The 20,804-nt window shown below is 41.6% G+C and overlaps 1 protein-coding gene across 3 annotated transcripts in view; it reads right to left on the reverse strand.

Moving 5' to 3' along the window:
* Positions 1 to 2,053: 2,053 nt before the first annotated feature.
* LOC140122445 (glypican-5-like) overlaps positions 2,054 to 20,804 on the reverse strand; it is a 165,811-nt gene continuing 147,060 nt past the window's right edge. For 2 of the 3 annotated variants that reach the window (XM_072143318.1, XM_072143316.1), the window contains 2 exons: positions 2,814 to 3,004; positions 2,054 to 2,724 (listed from right to left, as the gene is read on the reverse strand). In XM_072143318.1, coding sequence (XP_071999419.1) covers positions 2,701 to 2,724; positions 2,814 to 3,004 — 215 coding nt within the window. In that variant the 3' untranslated portion in view covers positions 2,054 to 2,700. Of the gene's footprint in view, positions 3,005 to 20,804 lie in introns of all 3 variants that reach the window. The other variant, XM_072143317.1, reaches the window with a different exon arrangement.

Below are 20,804 nucleotides of genomic sequence, written 5' to 3' on the forward strand. Positions count from 1 at the left end.
CTATGTTTACTTCCAGAGGACAGAAATCTGACCATGGTCACACAGGTGCACGGCTCGTTATATAACAGGGAGTAATCTAAGCTGTTGGTTATAATGAGATGTGGACCTGTGCGACCATGGACAGATCGGGGACAAGCTCCACCTGGTTTGCATATAAATAAATGCAAAAAATGTCATTCTTGTTACCGATCAGTAGAAATACATCTTCGATTGGGTCAACCCCTCCCTGGCAGCTCTTGCATTGTGTTTTAAAACCCAACCCAAACGCGGCCTGGGAAAAAGACACCATATGGGCTTGACATATAGATGCACCCTCTCCATCTTCTTATATAATATACGTCTTGCGGCCGTATACTGTATATGTCCTCCATAGGTTGGCAATGGGTGACACAGAGCGGTACGGTGCAGCACACACACACATGTCCTATCTCTCCTCGTGTTATGGTGCCGTGTGTTTCTATGGGGAGGGGGTCAACCCTCCTCCTTTCCATGGCTCTGGACGTATGTCCGTCTGGCTACAGCCCAGCGGACATACGTTCGTGTAAATGCAGCTGTACAGTACTGTACATTAGCAGAGGACTGCAGAAAGTAACCCTCGTAGCTTCTCCTTTACCCGGAATAAGTGCAACAATGGTCCCAAATGCCCTCTACAATAACTTCTTTATGAGCTCCACAGCAAAATAAGAGAGAAGGGAGGTGACAGGTCACAGTAATCCCTCTACACTCCCTTATTACAATCTTATTCACTTCAAACATCATTAAATTTGCAGATTTGTATCCAAGTGTAATAACTGGAATACTTTATTATGGAGGTGATAATGAGATTTCAGGTAACACAACACAATAGCCCGATGGCGCTGCATTCGGCGTGGATTGGATTTCAATATAAAATTGTGGCACAGAGATGTTGCTTGTAGCTTAGATTACATACGATAGAGTGGAGATTGCCCCAAACCTGAACATAAAAACATTTTATTTTTTAATATTGATATATTATACTTAAAAAAAAAAAGAATACTCAAATAAAGAAGGCAAAAGCAGTGACACAAGGGCATAGTTATCTAGAGGAACTGGACATAGTGGGGCTCATTTATTAAGGGTCGCCCGCTGCACTTTTGTTGGACTTTGCACCTTTTTCGGGGTTTTGCATGGCTTGGACATTGGTATTTAACAGGTTTAAATTTGGACTGAGCGTGGGATTTAACTTTCAAATTTTGTCGAAAGACAATGCTCTTACATGCACTGGGAAGAAGAAGGAGAACTCCGGTGGACCTGAGTGGGGAAGCCACACATGCAGGATATCAGGCGCACGATCGACAATGCACCGGTGAACTCCGTCGGACAAGTAAATGTGCCCTAGTATGTAAGACTTTTTGGGATAATTTAGCACCTCTGTCCATCAGTTTTGAGGGCCAAAACCACAAAGCAATGAGCAAGAGATGGACATCGTATTAGATCCGCTTTTGGGTTTGGCTTACAAAACCGACCTCAAACTATGCCATATATTTATAGAGAATACAGCTACGAGATATCACTATGAGTTTACGCTCTGGTTCACACCTGTGTGTTGACTTTCTTTATTATCTTCATCACTAAAATGTTAATCACAAAGTGAAAATGGACTTTTAACTGTTTCCGTTTGTGAACTGGGCCTTTTGTGTTACCTTCTACCAGCGTTTCTGGAGAGTCCACCACTAAGGTAGAATAACTGTACCACTATATATATATATATATATATATATATATATATATATATATATATATATACAAGCTGTTATGATACCTAGATAATGGGTGAAGGAATGTTACCTCGTTTTACCCTAAAACGAGAATAACCAAAACTAAGTATAGAGTAGTATAGGCATCACCCATGATTCAGAGTGGAACCAGAACTTTATTCTGGTCTTGTACTAAATGTTTTTGGAGGGATGGTGAAAAATGCTGACCAGCATCCTGTAAACTGTATCTACTGTTTAATTCTCAGGTTGTAGCAGAGTAGACACCAGATTATGGTTGGAGAACCATTGGGGAACCCAACTGAATAAAAATCTACTTCAATTCTCAGTCTACCCAATCTGCTTTATTCTGGAGATCTAAGACCGAACAATTTGGCTGTGATCTTGAGGGTGCAAGTTTGCCCTTCGTTGAAATAAAAATCTAGACATAGCCTTAGAGGTTAGTTCCAAAGTTCCAAATAGAAGTTAAAAGAAGGCAACTGATATACAACAATACAATGAAGGATGTACACAGGCATTTGCTGGTTTAAAACGTGAAGGAAAAAGTGACAAAATATCAAAGAGGAGAATTCTAGAGGTATCTGTAATACGTGAAGCTTAATGGCTTCTAAAGTGCATAGAAACTCATATGTCTGACACACACAGCATAGAAATGTATCATTCCAGTTTTACCCTGTCCGTTTATTAACAAGGCAGGTTTCTCTACATTATTAGATTAGGTATTGGACTGTGAACGTTCATCCATTGTGACTTTGTCCAAGTTTCACTTCCACATCGTAAATCACATTTGTGAAACCAATCCGCTTAATAACTGAGAGTTTGTTTTCATGTTGCTTGAGGTGTGAGAGTTGTTTATTATCTGTCACCTCGATCCTTACAGTTCCCGAGACATACGTCTAGCTTGCCAGCCTGTCATCCCATTTCAAGGGTGGGATGACTCACCCAAGGTCATTCCGCGCTTGGTTCACGCTGTCTCTTCCTGTTTGTCCTAAAATAAAAGCTACTATTTTACTTCACTTGAATAAGGCTTCAAAGAATTTTTTTTGGAGCACATTCTTAAAATGTAGCACTGCAAACCTGCGATATAAACGGAGACATAAAGAATAAGGCAGCCACTATTAAAACCAAGGAGCCATGTGATCTGCTGGTGGCATTTGAGGAATTCCTATGTTTAGGTGGTGTCCTGCTGGCACTTGGGTTTAGGAGGACAGGATCTTTCATCGTTCGGTTGACCAGGCTGGTTTCATCTACCCTTCTCCTCTTTGTGTCTGCAAATAAATATTGCAAGGACATGGTCAAACAATAGCATATTGCCTATACATATGTACATGAGTAATACATTCAGCATTGTACAAAACAATAAATGTGAAGACATGTAGAGATTTAATTAAAGAGATTATCTACCACTAGGATGAAGGATTGTAAACCAAGCACCGTGGCATACTGGTGTGTGCCCCCTCTGGGGGATCTGCTCTTCTTTAAGCTTCTTATGCCCTGGTTTTCAAGATAAAAGGCTCCATTAACATCAATGGATCCCGGAGCCCCTCAGCGTCATTTGCATAATTTTAAAAGCCTTTAAAAAATGAGGACATAAGAAGCTAAAAGAAGAGGAGATCCTGCCAGATGGGGCTCAGACCAGCATGTAAGTGTGCTTAGTTTACAATCCTTCGTCCTGGCTGGTAGATTTCCTTTAAGCGTCAATTTTATAGTGAAATGGCTAAAAATCCAGTTGATTATTGTTAGAATAGATCATCAATGTACAAAGTCTCTCTATGTTCTCCACAAGAGACAACTCATATGCCTGAAAAAGGGTCCTTGGTGTCACAAAACAGGTTGTGAACTGGAGCCTTACCAAATATAGGCAGCATATTAAACCTTTAGATCTCAAAGTGTGGTGAGCACTGAATCCTATCCCCCTGCCCTCACCATAACTCGGAATTATGGACAGTGTGGCAGCTTAGTCTTGACAATTGCATATGGGTGCAACAACCATCACAATCACCTACACTAAAATCACCTCACAAATATAAGTCCTACCTGTCTCTATCAGTCCTCGTGTACACAATTTCAGTTTCCCCTAGACACGACCCTGTAACTTCTAATTTAGTTTCTGGGAAGCCACCTTGGATTACGGTGTGACAGCGTGGAGCTGAGCTTCTCTCTCTCTCTGCGCCCTGCACACTAGCCACACCCCTGCACTCTAGCCCCACCCCCTGCTGTCCAGGACAGGGCTCACAGACACTCATCACTTCCTGGCAGCAAACAACACTTCCTGAGGAGAGAGATACTCCAAGCTATAGGCAGATAAGTTATCCAGGGAGACAGGCACATATCTGTGAGAACAGATATGTAGCAGAGCTGACAGAGTGTCATGAATCTTATCATCATTCATCTGTCTCATCTCTCCTTCTATGTGTCAGATACTAGTACATTGTTCAGTAGCCAGATGAAAGTGTATATAAACCTGTACCATGATAATCTAACCATACTGTCAGCTCACAGAACTAGATGAATCAAAAAGTATCTGCCTAGAGTGTCCCCACCCACACCCTGGAATATTACACTGACCATCACTGAGTGATAGAAGCTAATGCAGTAAAATTGTAAAGTAAGGGCTTAAATGATCTCTATTGTGTAACCATCACTAGGGGGTTGAGATTTGAGAATTTTCGTTCTTGGGAAAACCCCTTGGGAACCTCAGCCTCTTCATTAGGTTGCAGTGACATTTTCTTAGAAACAGTGGTGATACAAGGTATTAAAACCCTTTCCTAAATATGTGAATTCCTGATGCATCTCTAGTAAGAAAAGGGATCCTAGAATTGTTGGGAGTAGGAGCCCATTCATGGCCTATCAAGGTCATGAGATCAATTTTAAAAGCTAAATGACGATTGTTGATGATTATAACAAAATGATTTTTTAAGTCCATAAGCTGTGTCTAGTATTGCAGATAAGTTGAATGAACTTGCCTAGAGATGGCAGTCACAGTTATGGATAAGAGTGATCCATTACATTAATATCCCTGTAAAGCAGTTATGTAGGCATGATGCGCTAGTCAGTGTAGTCAGATGTTAGCACAGTGACTTGTAGTCTCGGCACATTTTAGAAACATTTATACAATTTTGTCAGATAAAAAAAGTCACATTAATGAGTTGTTAGTACAAAGGATGCAACAATAAGAGATGTTCACATCACGTTGCCATCATTTTCTTCACAAATCTACTTAAATATTCTAAAAGTATATACAATAGGACTCAATAAAAAGGGCAGTCATTAGACAGAATAGACTCCACTATTGTGTCTGACAAAGAAAAATCACAACAGGATATTTTTTCTTCATATTAAGGGGCTATAAAACAAATGCAAATGAATGTCCTTTATATACATCCATCTGATGTTTTAGCATTTCTGTTAAACGGTTGATGTCTGTGAACATCGCCTTGAAGAGGTTGTCCAGCCACATAAAGTGTTCTTCTTTCCATGGGATAGGGGATAACTCGGGGTCTCAGTGGTGGGACTCCAAGGACCATGAGAACAGGATGTCCTTGTACCCCCAAATGAACAGAACATATGGTCCCACATGGGCCTACGTCAGTGCCATAAACAGGGAGCGACAGTATACATGTCTGACCTACTGCTTTATTCCTTTTGGGGTACAACAGACCCTTATTTTTGTGATCAATGGGGTCCCCAATGATTAGCAGGATAACATAACTTGTGAGTGGACAAGCCATTTTAACATGTAATACCCAACACCCTTGCTGATCAGTTGATAGCCGCTTTGCTTATGGCACCACTACAACAGGGATGGGGCTAGAGAGGAAGACAGCTCCGTTCAAGGCTTAGTGGCCATAAGACTCACTGCAGGTCCAGCTCCCAATCACTTCAAAAGGAAACTGGACCTTCAGTAAGCCTACTGGTGATCAATTTCTAAGACCTGAGCTACACAGTTTACTGATATAGAATTGTGTGTCCTGATTAAGTTAAAACTCTAAGAACACAACATAGTGATTCCATATATCTCATTGACTGGACATAGTATAGAAAGGCGGATGATGGGAGACCAGATAGCACTCATAGAGTATTATTATTATAGTAACCAGTACGGGTGCTCAGAAGGAGATTGAAGTGAGGCTCACCAGATATAGTTGTGCTAGATTAGGCACAACTCTATTTTTGGTGTTTTAATGCTGGTATACATGCCTCCAGGTGCTGCCTTCCGATATGGGTCGTCGAAACACGGTTGCCAGACCTGTCTGGATTCTGTTAGGTTAATTGCAGGAGGGGTTGTCACGATTGGCGCATACAGGTATTCATACAATCAGGAGTTTTAGATTAAAAAAAATTTTATTTGGTATTTCAGGAACACGAGATACCAAATAAAATGTGTGTGCTCAGTTACTTAGATTCTACACTGCAATACAAGTGTATTGCAGTGTAAGGGTTTGAAGAAGCGATCAAATGAGCGCTTGTTCAAGCCCAAGTTTGTAAAAATTTTAAAATGTAAAAAAAACATTCAACATCTTTTTAGAATAATAATTATATAAATAAAATAAAAGCCCCATGATCCCGCCAGTTACATATAAAATGTAAATGAATGTATAAAACACAAACACACAAATAAGAGTACATATTTGGTATAACCGCGTCCATATCTGTACAATAAATCGAAATCAAAATTGAACTCGGTTGGTGACCAAAAAAATTCCCGTAATATACAATTTTTCATCATTTACCATCACAAAAAAATGTTTTAAAAAGTGATCAAAAAAATATATGCGCTTTAATATGATACTACTGAAAAGAACAAGTCTTTTTGCAAAAAATAAGCCCTCAACCAGATCTGTCAACAGAAAAATCCAGAAGTTATGGCCCTGAAAAGTTGTCGATAGTAAAAACAATGCGGTTTTCTCCAATATTGGTTTTGCTCAGTAAAATTGAGCAAAGATGAGAAAAATGATATAAATGAGGTATCACCGCAATTGTAGTGAACCAGAGAATAAAGATAAAATATTATTTTTACGTTATGGAGAGCGGGGAAAAAAGTGCTAAAAATCCAAAATAAAAATTGATGATTTTGTTTCTGTCCCCCTTGAAATAGTTAATAAAATCTCATGAATAAGCTAGACCCCCAAAATGAATTATCTATACAAGTGTATCTTACCCCACAAATAATAAGCCCTCATATGTTCGCATTACCAAAAAAAACATTATAATTTATAGCCTGACACTATAAATCTGCTGTGAATGGCGCTGCTTTCATTCTATGTCTGGCCGTGCGCCTATACAACAGCTTACCGGCACATTTGAGGTGTCGCTACACTCGGGAGAAATTGGGCATCAAATATTGCAGAGCATTTCATCATTTAATTCATTATGAAACTGTCAGTTTTGAATGTATTTTCCAAAAAAATTCTAAAGTTTCTAAATCGCAGGTCCATATTGTTGAAACCCAAGTGAAACACTTAGGGTTAATAGACTTATTAGAAGTTGTTTTACATAAATTGAGGTTGAGGGGTGTAGTTTATATAGTGGGGTAATTTATGGGGTTTTACTATAATTTAGACCCTTCAAAGTCACTTGAAAGCTGAGTTGTCCCTCAAAATGTGAGCTTTGGCGATTTTCCTGAAAATGAGAAAAATTGCACCTAAAGTTCTGCGCCTCATAACATCCTAAAAAAAGGAGAGGACGCATAAAATATCATCCCAACACAAAGCTGACATTCCGTAAATGTTAATTTTCAAGCTTTTTTGGTAGTTTTACTTCCTGTCTGGAAAGCAGAAGTTATAAAACTTTGAAAATGAAGAAGGTTTACAAACTTTTGCCAAATTTTAACTTTTTTTTTAGAACGAAACCCAAAACATATCACTTACCGTAAATTTTACAACTAACATGAAGTATAATGTGTCACAAGAAAACATCCTCAAAATCACCCGGATATGTTAAAGCGTTCTGAAGTTATAACCACTTATTGTGACACAGGGCAGATTCTAAAAATCGAGTCTGGTCATTGAGCTGCAAACAAGTGTCGGTGATACTGAGGGTTAGAGGGTCCCAATACTTAATTGTGCTTTGGGCAAGGGCATTTTCGACTTTGGGATACCCGAAGATGCTATGGGAGCGTTTAGTATGGTATGTTCAAACAATGTTTATGAGGCCCCTTTCTGCTTAGTGTGATTGGACAATTACCATCAAATAGCTTAGGCGCAGCACAATTCACTTTCAGAGAAAAGCCCACTCTGGGAATGTTAATGAAACATTACCTCCTACCTCTTTAGAGAGTCGAAAGATATGTTAATGCATCTCACTTAAAGGTAAAAACATAATGAAATGGCATATTAGTGAAATAAGCATGTATTTATCGTAGTAATGGCCGCAGAGCTCGCGGGTAATTAGAATGCACATCGCATCTTGGGGATAACATTTGCATTCTGAAATCCGGGAAGAGAAATGGAAACCTTTCAGACTGCCATTAAGGATAATTAGGAATAAATTCCAGGGAAAGCGTCAGTGCGGTGACAGACACCAGCATGTGCCGCTCCATCACTGTCACTCTCCACAGCGGATACCTTTACGGCCTCATCTGTTGTGCTCCATCTAGTCTCACCAGTCATCCTCTCTACACCCCCTCTTCCTAAAAATCAACCAGATTGTTTATATGGGCCATTTTAATGGATATTCTCCTTTAAATCCTTATACTACCTCTTATCCAAAAGTTTTGGGAACTTAAATTCCACATCTAAAACTTTGGGTTGTGGTTTGCATAAAAATCCTGCTCCCTTTAAAATAAGGACAAGACAAATTTTCTCTAATTCTTACAATCAGATTCAGGACAAACCAGGCAAATTTGGAACTGCTGCCAATGATACAGTGAAACAATCCATGTTCTAATCCCATCATCTTTCCAATGGTAACCATTCACATTGTGCTCCTACACTCACCTGCCCAAGAGGGGCTCACCTGCCCAGTTATAGACAGAAACCTTCCTGATCTTGCATTGCTATAGAAATAGACCTACTAGTAATGTGGCGTGACAAAAGAGCTCACTCAGACCTGCCCCAAAATGTGTAGCCCCCTCTCTATCATATGACCATGCCCCCTTTTAACCCAAAAAATCTAGTTAAAAGTGGAGTGAGGATGGGTGGCTTAGCGTCTGAAAACCTCTCCCTATGTAATTACCTATTGAGCGTAGCCTTATGATCCAACTCACTAAGAAGATCCGGTCTGCCCATTAAGAGGACCTATACCTTAACCTAAGAAAACCTCTATGGTACCAGTTATAAATCACCCAGGTTGTTTGTCACTTTTTTTTTTCCTGGTAAAAGATATAATTTATCTTAATTTCACCAAGAACAAAATGCTAAATTATATCCGTCATTTCATTTCTCCGGCCCCTCTGATGAATTTGGTATCCTGTTTTTTGAGATTTTTTTTAATAACCATCAACTCATTCAAAATATATGACCTCTGGAGGAAATAACCATTTATTTTCTCTAAGGGTGTGTCTTTGTGTTCTGTATGAAAATCAAAGGTTACCGCCCTCTTGGCTAGTAATTCACATATAAGCTTCTGGGGGTTATAACCTTGGAAGGAGTAAAAGGACAACCATATGACAGTAAACTTTGGTTGACAATATTAGATATTTTTGTCGTTATGCAGTCATCATTCTGGTGGTGAAATAGGGTCAAGATTGCAGGTTATTTAGAATGAGATAACATTCAGCGATCAGCTGGTTATAAGATTTACATAGGACTTCAGGCCAGACTAGGACAGCAAAAAACAGGTGTATTATTACTAAATAAAAGACAAAAACCAGGAGACACACATTTTGCTGTGCTTGGTAGATGCACACAAGCTGTGTCACAAGTTTTATGCTTTTTGCCCTGTTTTACACAAAAAGTAATATTCACTGCAACAAAATTGTATCCACTATATTGATCCATAAAAGTTTTTCTTTTGCAAAGAAAGTTTTTGTTAACATTGACAAGTCAGATATAGAACATTAGGTGTGGGTTGAATTGTTGAGACGTGTTTTGCAAAGTAGTGCAGACCAATGTGAGGAAGAAGCATGGACGAGGCAATGTGGGACATCATTGAAGTATTTCAGCAGCTCAGATATCATAAGAAAATCACTTTTTTATAATATATGCAAAAAATGTAATCATGGATGCGTGAAATTAGCAGAGAGCCGCTGACTTTACTGGCTCTCTGCAAGCTCTGTAGGTGGTGCCAAGCGAGATAACGCAGGACGGGGGCGGAGTTAAGAGAGGCAGAGCCCCTCAGCCTAATTTAAATAATATAAAAAAGTGATTTTCTTAAGAGTTTGTCCATTTCAGCAAGAAACTAAGATTCCAGCAAGGGAACAAAACACGAAGATGAGTACTAATTATATACTATCAGTGATTCGGATGGAAGATATCCTTTATGAATTCACTGTGTGAAAAATACAAACGGTATTTCAGTAACTATTTCTACTATCTTCTGTGTCCCCCCCCCCCAAAACTGTCTTCCATTCTAAAGTGCAGCGAGACTACAAGCAATAATAATAATATCCTATGACATCCAATTGAGCAGATCCTCATCTTCTCTATGTGTGCAGTGTAAGGGAGACATTGCAGCACCTAGTCTCCACCAAAAAGTTGGAAAAATGCAGAATACAAGTGGTATATAATGTTACTTCTCATGTACACACATACACACAAAGTAAACCTACCACCACGGATCTACCTATTAAGGTAGATCCGGTGGCAGGTTCCTCTAATGTAGAGTAGTATGGTCCTTTTTAGGACTAATTAGTTTGTGGCCCAGAACTTTTATACATTTTAATATGCAAATTTTCTAAAGAGGCTACTGGGGAGTGGAGTAGCCGAAGCTGAGGTTACACGGCGCGGATTCTCCATGCCCCAGTAGCATGTTGCGTTCTGCCTACCAATACATCTTCATCACGCAGCTCCTGTTAGCTGCGCACACTCATCTGCGAAGCCGGGTTATGTGCATGAGCAGCAGTAGTTACGTCTTCGGAGCCGAGACTTCGCAGCTGGTGGCCTGCTCTCTGCGCATGCGCAGAACCTGGCTTAACAGACGAGTGCGCAGAGCTACCAGGAGCTGCGCGGTGAAAATGCATTGGTAGGCGGAATGCAAGAGGCTACTGGGACCGTGTAGCCTCAGCTCCGGCTACTCCACACCCCAGTAGCCGCTTTAGAAAATTTGCATATTAGGGGAATGTTATGGGCCAAGAACTCTACTACTCTACATTAGAGGGATCTACTTTAATAGGTTGGTCCGTGGTGGTAGGTTTCCTTTAAGGCTGGCCTATAAAATTCCACCGCTGGCCACTAAGAGCTATGAGCAAACTCCACCAGTTCTGACTTATAGACTAGATCGGAATTGGGTCAGTTTTTTAATATATATTCTCCGCCAGCGATAATGAATCTCCCCCCTGTGCTTCTGATTTATTTCACGTTTATTGTAAGGTTAGATACACTATACCTTAATCTGATAACTTGCTCCAGCATGAAATCACAAAAGCCTTTGAAAAAAGTCAAGTTTAGGGTGTGTTTCATTATAAGCTGAGGGTGAGGAAGTATAAATGACAACTGATAACTTTCCTTTCTGCTTTAATCCACTTTTGATTTACACTTCAACAAGTCCCTGAAGCACACCCTAAAAGTCATGCAGCTATTTATCTAACATGTTGAGGCTGGGGCCACATGGACAACACTCGCAGTGGGCTAGGTAGTGTGCTGCCCGGTAAGAGCATGAATGCTGAGACTGTCACCATGACACAATGAAACCTGTGCTGTCAATTTTAAACCTGTAGAAAGTCAATAATAATAATAATTGCTGCAGGTTCCACAACTTCTTCCATACAGGAGCCCTGCAGTGATTTGTGCTAGTATATATCAACCTATTACTACCTGATTTCAGTGCCTAGTGAATCAGACAATGGCGGTTTGGGCAGTAGCCCAGGGCCAAATCCTTGTAGGGGACACATGGCCACCAAAAAAACCCATACATTTTATACTGAGAAGGACCTTCACCCATTAAATCTGTTCCTGCTCTCAATAAACTTGTACACAAAAGCCATTTTAGGACCTTTGAAGGTCCTCCAAAGGTCCTGAAATGGCAGATTGAAAGCAGGCAGAAGGGTGCATCCTTAATTCCAGACTTAATTCCCGGCTACAATATTCATATAGCCCATGGCCCATGGCAGTCTTAGTCCCTGTAGGACACTTCCCCCTTTTTAAAAAGTCAGAAAATTGCCTTTAAATGGTCTAAATCCTCAATAAAAATACAAATTACTTCGGTATTCTGGCATAGGTTAATACATTTCCTCCAATATGTCTATGATCAAATATTTCCTACAGCTGAGGCTGGCTGCATACAAGAAAGACTTCTGCCGACCAGTTGGAGGGAAGATGGTACTAAAAATGTCCTTTATGAGCCCTGTCCTTAACACAACCCCTAGTTTGGCTCCATCTTAAGGCCCACCCCCATTTTTGCCCCCTTTTCTGAAGGCCCTCCTAATAATACCCCCTTTTCTGTTGGCCCCCATTTAAAATGCCCTCTTCACTCCAGCTCTCTCCCTATACTGTAAATGACAGCTTTTTCTCTAGCAGTCCCTAAATTTATGCCACCTTCACTATGTCAAACCACCCTTCTTCTTTCATTTTGGTTAATTTAAAGCAATATAATACTCCCCTTTCCACATTGGTACAGAGCAGTCCTATTCTCTTTTCTGCCCCAGAGGTGTGTGGCTATGATGACATCATCATACTGCGCCTGCCTGCTGCCTCCGCAAAGCAGGGACAAAGGATGAATGATGGAGCCGGGAGCCGGGAGCTCTTTCTTCCCCATTGTATTCATCTCAAATGATCGCAGCCTGGAACTAAGTGTTCTGTGTCCAGCTCTTAGGCCACAGCCTGATGGTTGGGGTCTAAGCTAACTTTCCCAGAATCATGAACAGAAAGTCTGTCTGTTATATTGCTGTATAAAGGAAGGATTAATTTGGATTCCAGGGGAGCTGGGTGACAATCCAAGGTCATGGTGGAATAGCAGCAGTAAAGACATTAATTCATGCATACATTGACTGTCAGTATAACGTTACACTAACCCTACAAATGTTCCAGAATATCTGGTTTGACGTCGGGAAATCCCACGATGTGTCAGTTATATCCACAGCCTAGTGACTATTAATAACACGATATAATAACAGAAGGGAGAGAAACACCAGAATTACATTATTCAGTTCCTAACAACTTAAATGATGGCGGCAGATGGACTGGGCATGTCGGGGAAGGGGAAAGGAGGGGGGGGGGGCAGATTTTCCGTATTTTAGTCTTTTAAAGTGAAAGTCCACCCACGCATCCTAAAGCTAGGGGCTTAGTAGAAATAACAGAGCATATTGTGTGCTGTGCTGCCCACATGCCACACACGGAGCCTGCCACAATGTAGCTCACATCTGCCCTGGAGTGACATAATCTCTTCCAAGAATACTTTCTGCTACTCTTCTGCCAGCCAAATCTCATGACTCGGAGCCAACAAGCATCATAGCGCGTGAAAGTCCCTGAACTACTGAAGCAAACCGTGTAACCGGACAGTGAATGGAAGGGATTACAACAGCTCCAATGGAGACAGAGTTATCCGGGAACTGTAGAGCGCCTACAAGAATAAGGAGAAGGTCTGAAGAAGTTACAAGTTCTCCATTATTTTATCACGTCAATCAAAATCAGAAGAGATTATCACCATCATCCTGAAGCATCACATCAATTCCTGACATCAATAACACTTATCACCAAGATAAATGTTATTTACACAGAGAAGTATGCTTGTACTATACCAGTAGTGAATTAAAATATAGGTTAGGGGGGTTGCCCGGGGCCCCAGTCTTCTAGGGGGTCCATGGCCATCCAAACCAAACACCAAACCAAACACCTTCACTCATGAAATCATCGTACATCTGTTCATGCTCTCAATACACATGTACACAAGATCCATTTCAGGACCTATGATTGTCCTCCAAAGGTCCTGAAACATCAGTTTAAAAGCAGGCAGATGTGACACATCCTCCATTCCCCAAGAAGCTGATTCTAGTACCTTATGTAGGAACATGCAGGACAGTGACAGCTACACACATGGTTCTTGTAATCTCCATAACGTCTACAGGAAGATAATGGGGCTTATTTACTAAGGGTCCGTGGATCAGGATTTGCGCCGCTGTGACCGGTATTTAACTGAGGATTGTGTTGCACGCAATGAGATTTTGGCATAGCTGCGTTGGCTTTCATGCAACAGAAATTGGGGGACACTATGGACAATGCAGGCAGTATGTAATAGAGAAGAACTGCAACACCCCTGCCAATACATAGGCAAGGTGGTTGTTACGAATAGCACCCTCTCCTTGTCAGGATCTATCTGGTGAGCCTGCGCAACTCATGCAGAGGCTACTCTTAGGAGAACTTAGTAATTGCAGCTGTAGCCACTGCCTGGTAAGGCAAGAGGTAACAATACATAATGATATTGTCCAATGATTTTCTTGTAAAGCAAGCTGGAAGCTGAGTGGAGAAGTTCTACCACCTGACCAAGGGAGTATATAAACCCCTGGTGGGCGGGAGCATGGGGTCTGTCTGAGCAGGAGGAGGAGTGAGAGACTCCATCTTGGAGCACATGTCAGCTCCAGTAAGCAGAGGAGAGTGCAGCTCCTGCATAGCTTCACCAACTAGTATCTTAATACCAGGAAGCAGAAGTGTCCAGGCCAACATGAAAAGCCTAGGCCCCAGTGGGGGAGGTTGCAGAAGGTGCTGAGCATGTGCAAAGTTTCCTATATGTAGGCAGCATGTTACAAATCAGGCTATCTACAGGTAACATGTTAAAAACAAGGGGGGGGGGGGGGGGTTGAACATTTTGTACATAGTGTTCTATATGCAGACAGCATGTTATAGAACAGGAGGAGCTGAACAGATTGTATATACAGTAAATTCACAAAGAGTGTAGTTCTAGTGAGATAAATATAAAACCCCCAAAGTTATTAGTACAAAAACAAATCACTGCGTCTACTTGAGTGGAAGCTGAGTTTTTCAGCACAATTTTTGCTTAGTTCAGATTACACTCAGGTATATAAAAAAAGAAACTCTATACTCACCTTTCGACACTCCCCACAAGTCCTCTTCTTGCTTCCTGTGCGCTGGCAGTGACAGCTCTGTGGGCCCTGGCCGCACACACACTATGATGTCAGCAAGCGGCACAGAGCTGTCGCTGCCGATGAACAGGAAGTGAGAAGAGGACCTGCGGGGGGTGTTGGAAAGGTAAGTACTGAGGGTTGTCTGGCTATATAATGGGGCAGTGTGCTGGCAGGCTATATAATGGGGGAAGAGGGATGACAGGCTTTATAGTACTGGGGGCTTGCCGGCTTTGCACTCCATGGGGGCTGGCTGGCTATATACTACTGGGGGCTGGCTATCTACTACTGGGGGCTGGCTATATAGTACTGGGGGCTGGCCATAAACAACTGGGTGCTGACTGGCTATCTACTCCGTGGGGGCTGGCTATATAATACTTGGGGGCTGTCCATCTATATACTCCATGGGGGCTGGCTGGCTATATACTCCGTGGGGGCTGGCTGGCTATATACTACTGGGGGCTGGATATATACTACTTGGGGGCTGGCCAGCTATATACTCCATGGGGGCTGGCTGGCTATATACTACTGGGGGCTGGCTGGCTATATACTCTGCAGGGGCTGGCAGTCTATATACTCCATGGGGGCTGGCTATATACTACTGGGGGCTGGCTATATACTCTGAAGTGAGGGGCTGGCTGGCTTTATACTACTAGGTGCTGGCTAAATACTACTGGGGTGGCATTATATAATACTGGGGACTGGCTTTACATACTACTGGGGCTGGCTATATGCTACTGGGGGTGGACTGGCTTTATACAACTGGGGGAAGGGGGCTGGCTATATACTATGGGGCATGGGTTGGCTGACTATACAGTGGGTGGAGGCTGTGACCAATCCCCACCCTAGGCTTATACTGGAGTCACCAGTTTTTGTGGTACCTCTCCTTATACTCGGGTTGGCTTATACTTGAGTATATATGGTATAAAAAGGGAATTAAAAACATGTGCAGAAAGAATCTCCAAGGCAACAGTGTTCTTAGTCATAAAGGTGTTTCGAACGCAACAGCATTTTCCAACATTTTATAGTTCAAATTGTACACACTGTCCTATCTGCAGGCAGCATATTATAGAGCAGGAGGTGCTGAGCAGATTGTACATAGTATCCTATCTGCAGGCAGCATGTTATAAAGCAGGAGGAGCTGAGCAGATTGTACATAGTATCCTATCTGCAGGCAGCATGTTATAGAGCAGGAGGAGCTGAGCTATAAATTGAAATGAACTGTTTCGTAATATAGAAAAGGTTGAAGCTTGTGGAACGAAAAACTCAGGTCTTGAGACGTTAGAACTATTACATTAGGGAAACGAGAGGACACAGAAGCTTAGGGGTTAAATAAAAGGGAGTTTTCTGGAATCTGGCTGGCTGATGGTGCAGAGGCCAGGATCTCTTTATTACACAGTGTGTCTGTCACTGCCAACCTGTAATTGCCTTTAGTTTAGCAAATATTCAGCGCACATCGCCAGCTTTCCAGCCCACTGTCTACACTCAGTCAGGCAGAACAGCCGCTCTATCACACATGACAGATATTGACAGGGGCTTTGATTGGACTTTGCACTCTGCATATTTACAAAGAAAATACCGATCATCAAACACCCGTCTCATGATAAAAACCCATGGATCTCGCTCCAAAGAGGAGTCAATCCGCTCTGACATCATCAACATTTCTCCACTTGGCAGGAAAACGCGTCCTACACATGTGTTTTCAACCCAAACATGTTCCAAGGGGCCGGAACCAAGATGACACCGAGCTGGACGGCCCAGGACAAGACATTTATGTCTGAATATGTGCCATGACTTGTTGATGCCTATAAAGGTTGGCAGTCACCCCTGCCTTTTTGTTGTTTGAGGGGTAATAGCTGGCTTTGCATTGTTGGAACATATAAGACCCCCGGTACTGTGACATCACTTAGTACTGTGACATCACTGTCTGAAGGAAAATGGTGTTGCGTGCACCATGGCTTTGCCATTAAAAGAGTAACACCCGTGATCGTGGGTGGTACCAGGGGGGTGAATGTTCGGGTTCGCATCTCAGGAACTATTTATTGTCTGTATTGACTGTGAATATGATCTTTTCCTTGGTAACTACCTCTTTGCTATTCCATCACTATCTGTTCCTTAATGGAAGCTGTCTTCCCGGACACAGCACAGCTCTTCCCTGCTGCTATAAGTCACTGCTGAAGATGCTTTCAATACTGCAGCATTTACTCAGGGGGAGGGGCTTTGCAGCAGTATAGCAAACACAGCAGTGCACCAGAGTGCTGAAGTCCAGCTGAAATCCTGGAATATAAATGTATGTTCCACAGTCCTGCTGCTACTAACAACATACACAAAAATATGGTTACACAGTTCTCCAGGGACAATACCAAATGCTGTCTGCGGCCCTTTATGGTCAAAACTGCGGACAGATTGTAAGTGAGTAGTGAAGTATAGAAATTATCCTTAAAATGCTTTAAATCAGCTTCCCCGTCATTTCACAAGCAGAAAAATAGTCCGCATGACATCTCAAATTCTAAGAAAGCACAGTGTCCAGATTTTTCACCAGAAAATCAGTGTCCAAATCAGCCATCTTGACTTTGGTGACCTCACTGTGTAATGTGTAATAGGCAGAGAAGCGGGAGCAGTTCAGTGCAAAGAGCACAGCAGTGTGAGGAAAGGCAAATATAACTCTTCTTACCTCATTTTCATATGAGGTTTAGTGCTTGCAGGAGGGGGTCACTTCAGAAGCCCCTGTCTACTGAACTTGAGGTAAGAAGAGTCATATTTTCCTTACTTTGCCAGAAATTTTTCTCTATAGGTAAATGGGTTTTACATGTAAGAGGGAATTCTAGAAAGGGCATTTCATACCCTACCTGAGGGCAATAGTATTTTAGTGGGGTAAATCCTGGTGACAGGTTCCCTTTAAGCTACAAGCCTCCCCTGCTACAGAGAAGATTGGATGTCCTGAAAAAGATTCTCCCAGGAGTCTAAATTGAGATGCGATTTAAAGGAACAGGTAAAATCTTTCCTTTGTTTTATCGCGATCTCCTTTTCAAGGCTCTTTTACCATTTTTCATTGAGTTTATTAAAAATCTACAATAAATGTGTTTTTTAAACTTGAGGTCCAAGGGCATCTGATTCACATTAACTTGATGTCATTTATTATTAGCTGCTAACTCAGTTCACTGGGACAAAAGCCTCATGAGCCTGAATTTTAATTCCACTTCTCTATACTGCTAATTCTGCATAATTGGCACAGTGTGGGAGCACGGACCAGATCCAAGGAATATATGAAAGTGATAATGATTTATTCTTCTTTTCTTTCTGTACTGGTGCCAGTCACGACGCATAAGAGGAGATAACCTTATGCATACAACATTTGCAGTATATACTGTCTATAGATGGGACCCTATGGTTGCTAGAAGGAGTTGTGCCATATTCACAATATCCAGTTAAAGGGAATCTGTCAGCAGTTTTGACCATACAAAGCTGCAGACTGTATTAAGTATTGTTCCTGGAGATCTTTGTAGTCGTACCTTTGTGTGAGTTGTTAGTAGTTACAGAACTATAATCCAGCTCTGCAGCTCCTGCAAGGGCTCCAGGCCATGTGTCTATCAGTCTGAGGGTCTTTCTGCTCACTGCTGCTCTACAGCCTCTCCCCTCTTCTAAGACTAGGAGCTGTATTAGAATTTTGGTTGGGTACTAACAGAAGTCACTCAAAGCAGAGGGGAGGGGCTGTAGAACAGTTCATTACAAAGAGTAGAAAGCTCTTCAGGCTGAAAGACCCACCCACAGCACCTGTAGAGCTGCAAACCTGGACTAAAAGTAGACTTTTCACAGCCCTGCATCTAGTTACACACAAAGGAAGGGTTAAATATCTCTGTCTGCAGTTTATTAACACACAAAGGAAGGGTTAAATATCTCTGTCTGCAGTTTATTATGGTCAAAACTCCTAATGGATTCCCTTTAATGTCAATTTAGTTTTTTGGCTCATTATGTAAAGCACCAAGATGCCTCTTAAAGTTGAACCTTGCAATATAAAAACTTTATAATAATAAGGCTGCAGACTCTCGTAAACTTAGGCAACTATGTCACTAGGCTGTTTTACGTTATACTGGGTCTGTAATTTCATAATTGGCATATTCTGAGGCAAGGCACTTTATTGCCAAGTTGACAATGTGACTGTGCATTTCCATTCCACCTAGTGACCACAGCGGAGGGATGAATCACACTGCAGGTTTCATGCCAGTGTTGTGCACAGGGCAGTTGGCATCCTTTTCGACACCATGATCCTAACTAGAATGCCCTAAGCTCATTATTGAAATGCTGTGAAAGTAATAGCTATAAGATATATAAATAAAGGCGCTGAGATTAAATGGTTAATTCATTCTAAACAGAATCTAATTGTGAATATGGAAAATATCCTAAAAACAGCTGAGTTACTGTTATGTCATCCCTTTTCTACATGCCCTATAGGATTCCGCAGCCAGCATCAATGGCTTTTTGATACATCATCATTTGGAATGAGCGGATCCATTTAAGTTTGGGCAAGCACTAATTTTTAAAACTTTTTTTTTTACTATTTTAAGACCATCTAGGGTACATTAACCCTAGATGGCACCGACTGTGGGTATTTAGGGTGGGTGTTTGCTGCAATATCCAGCAAACCCCACCTCTGTATGAAGAGGACTCAGCCTCTGAAGGAGTTAAAGGAAATCTACCATCAGGATGAAGGATTATAAACCAAGTACTTTTACATGCTGCTGTTTGCCGTCTTTGCCACATTAAAAAATACACAAATGAGCCTGAGGGGCTCTAAGCTCCATTGACATCTATGCAACCCAGAGCCCCTTAGACTCATTTGCATACTATTTAAAACCTTTTTTTTTCTTAAAAACAAGCTAAAGAGAAGCTAAAAGAAAAGCAGTACCTGCCACAGGGGGCACACATCAGTATGTCCGTGGACTTGGTGTACAGTCCTTCATCCTACGTGTGACGTACTAACTAAGTACTTACATAGTCACGTGTCGGCTGCGGGTGTTTGGAGAGTACTCACATGCCTCACACAACTTTTGTAAATTGCAAAATAAAAAAAAATTATAGACTTTTGAAGGTGAGGAGTGAAAAATGAAAAGGCAAAACACGGAATAGGGTCTTGTCGTTAAAGGGTTAACTTGCATTCAGAGGGTTGATGTGATGGTAACTTTTGGGATTTTTGGTGATCTGTGAATTGGTCTGAGCTGTCAAGTGGATGCAAATCTATTGATCAGTTTCAACAACTTTACATATCCAGTCAATGACACATGAACTGGCGCATGTCATGCTCGGCTGTATCACAGAGAGGTGCTAATGGCTGCCAGAAAGTAACGAGGTTTAATGTAATTGCATGAATCTGACAAGACGCTGAGGTTAAGCAGTGCGCTTGTTGTTTTTTTTCAGGGGACCTGATAAGAGTGTGGGAAATGCTAATTATCAATGTAACTAGTGGTGACACACTAATTCATGCTCATTATCAGGTAATGTACTAACTATTCTTCTGCCTATTTCTCACTTTATTAACCCCATGTATACTCTACTAGCCTCCATATTGTTTTTTCTTATATTTGACCTCTGAGGTCCAGCAATGGTTTAGGCTCACCAGACAGTCTAATGTTACTTATAGTTGATGATCTGATTCTCCGCACTTTGTACTCTGTATAGGTGGAGATGGAAGCTTCCAGTGATTGGTTAGATAAAATGGCTGGTACCTGCTTGAGAAAGTGGTAGTGCAGTTAATTTACTTCATTCTAAAATTTTTCCAGTGTAAAATTTAATTTAGTGATGCATTGATGTAACTGCTAGGCAGAACGGAAGAATAGACAAAGACAGTGAGGCACGTTTACTTACCTGTCCCGTTGACGCCGCCGATCCGGAATGTC

The sequence above is a fragment of the Engystomops pustulosus genome, chromosome 3 (assembly GCF_040894005.1).
Source record: "Engystomops pustulosus chromosome 3, aEngPut4.maternal, whole genome shotgun sequence".
Taxonomy (NCBI): Eukaryota; Metazoa; Chordata; class Amphibia; order Anura; family Leptodactylidae; genus Engystomops; species Engystomops pustulosus.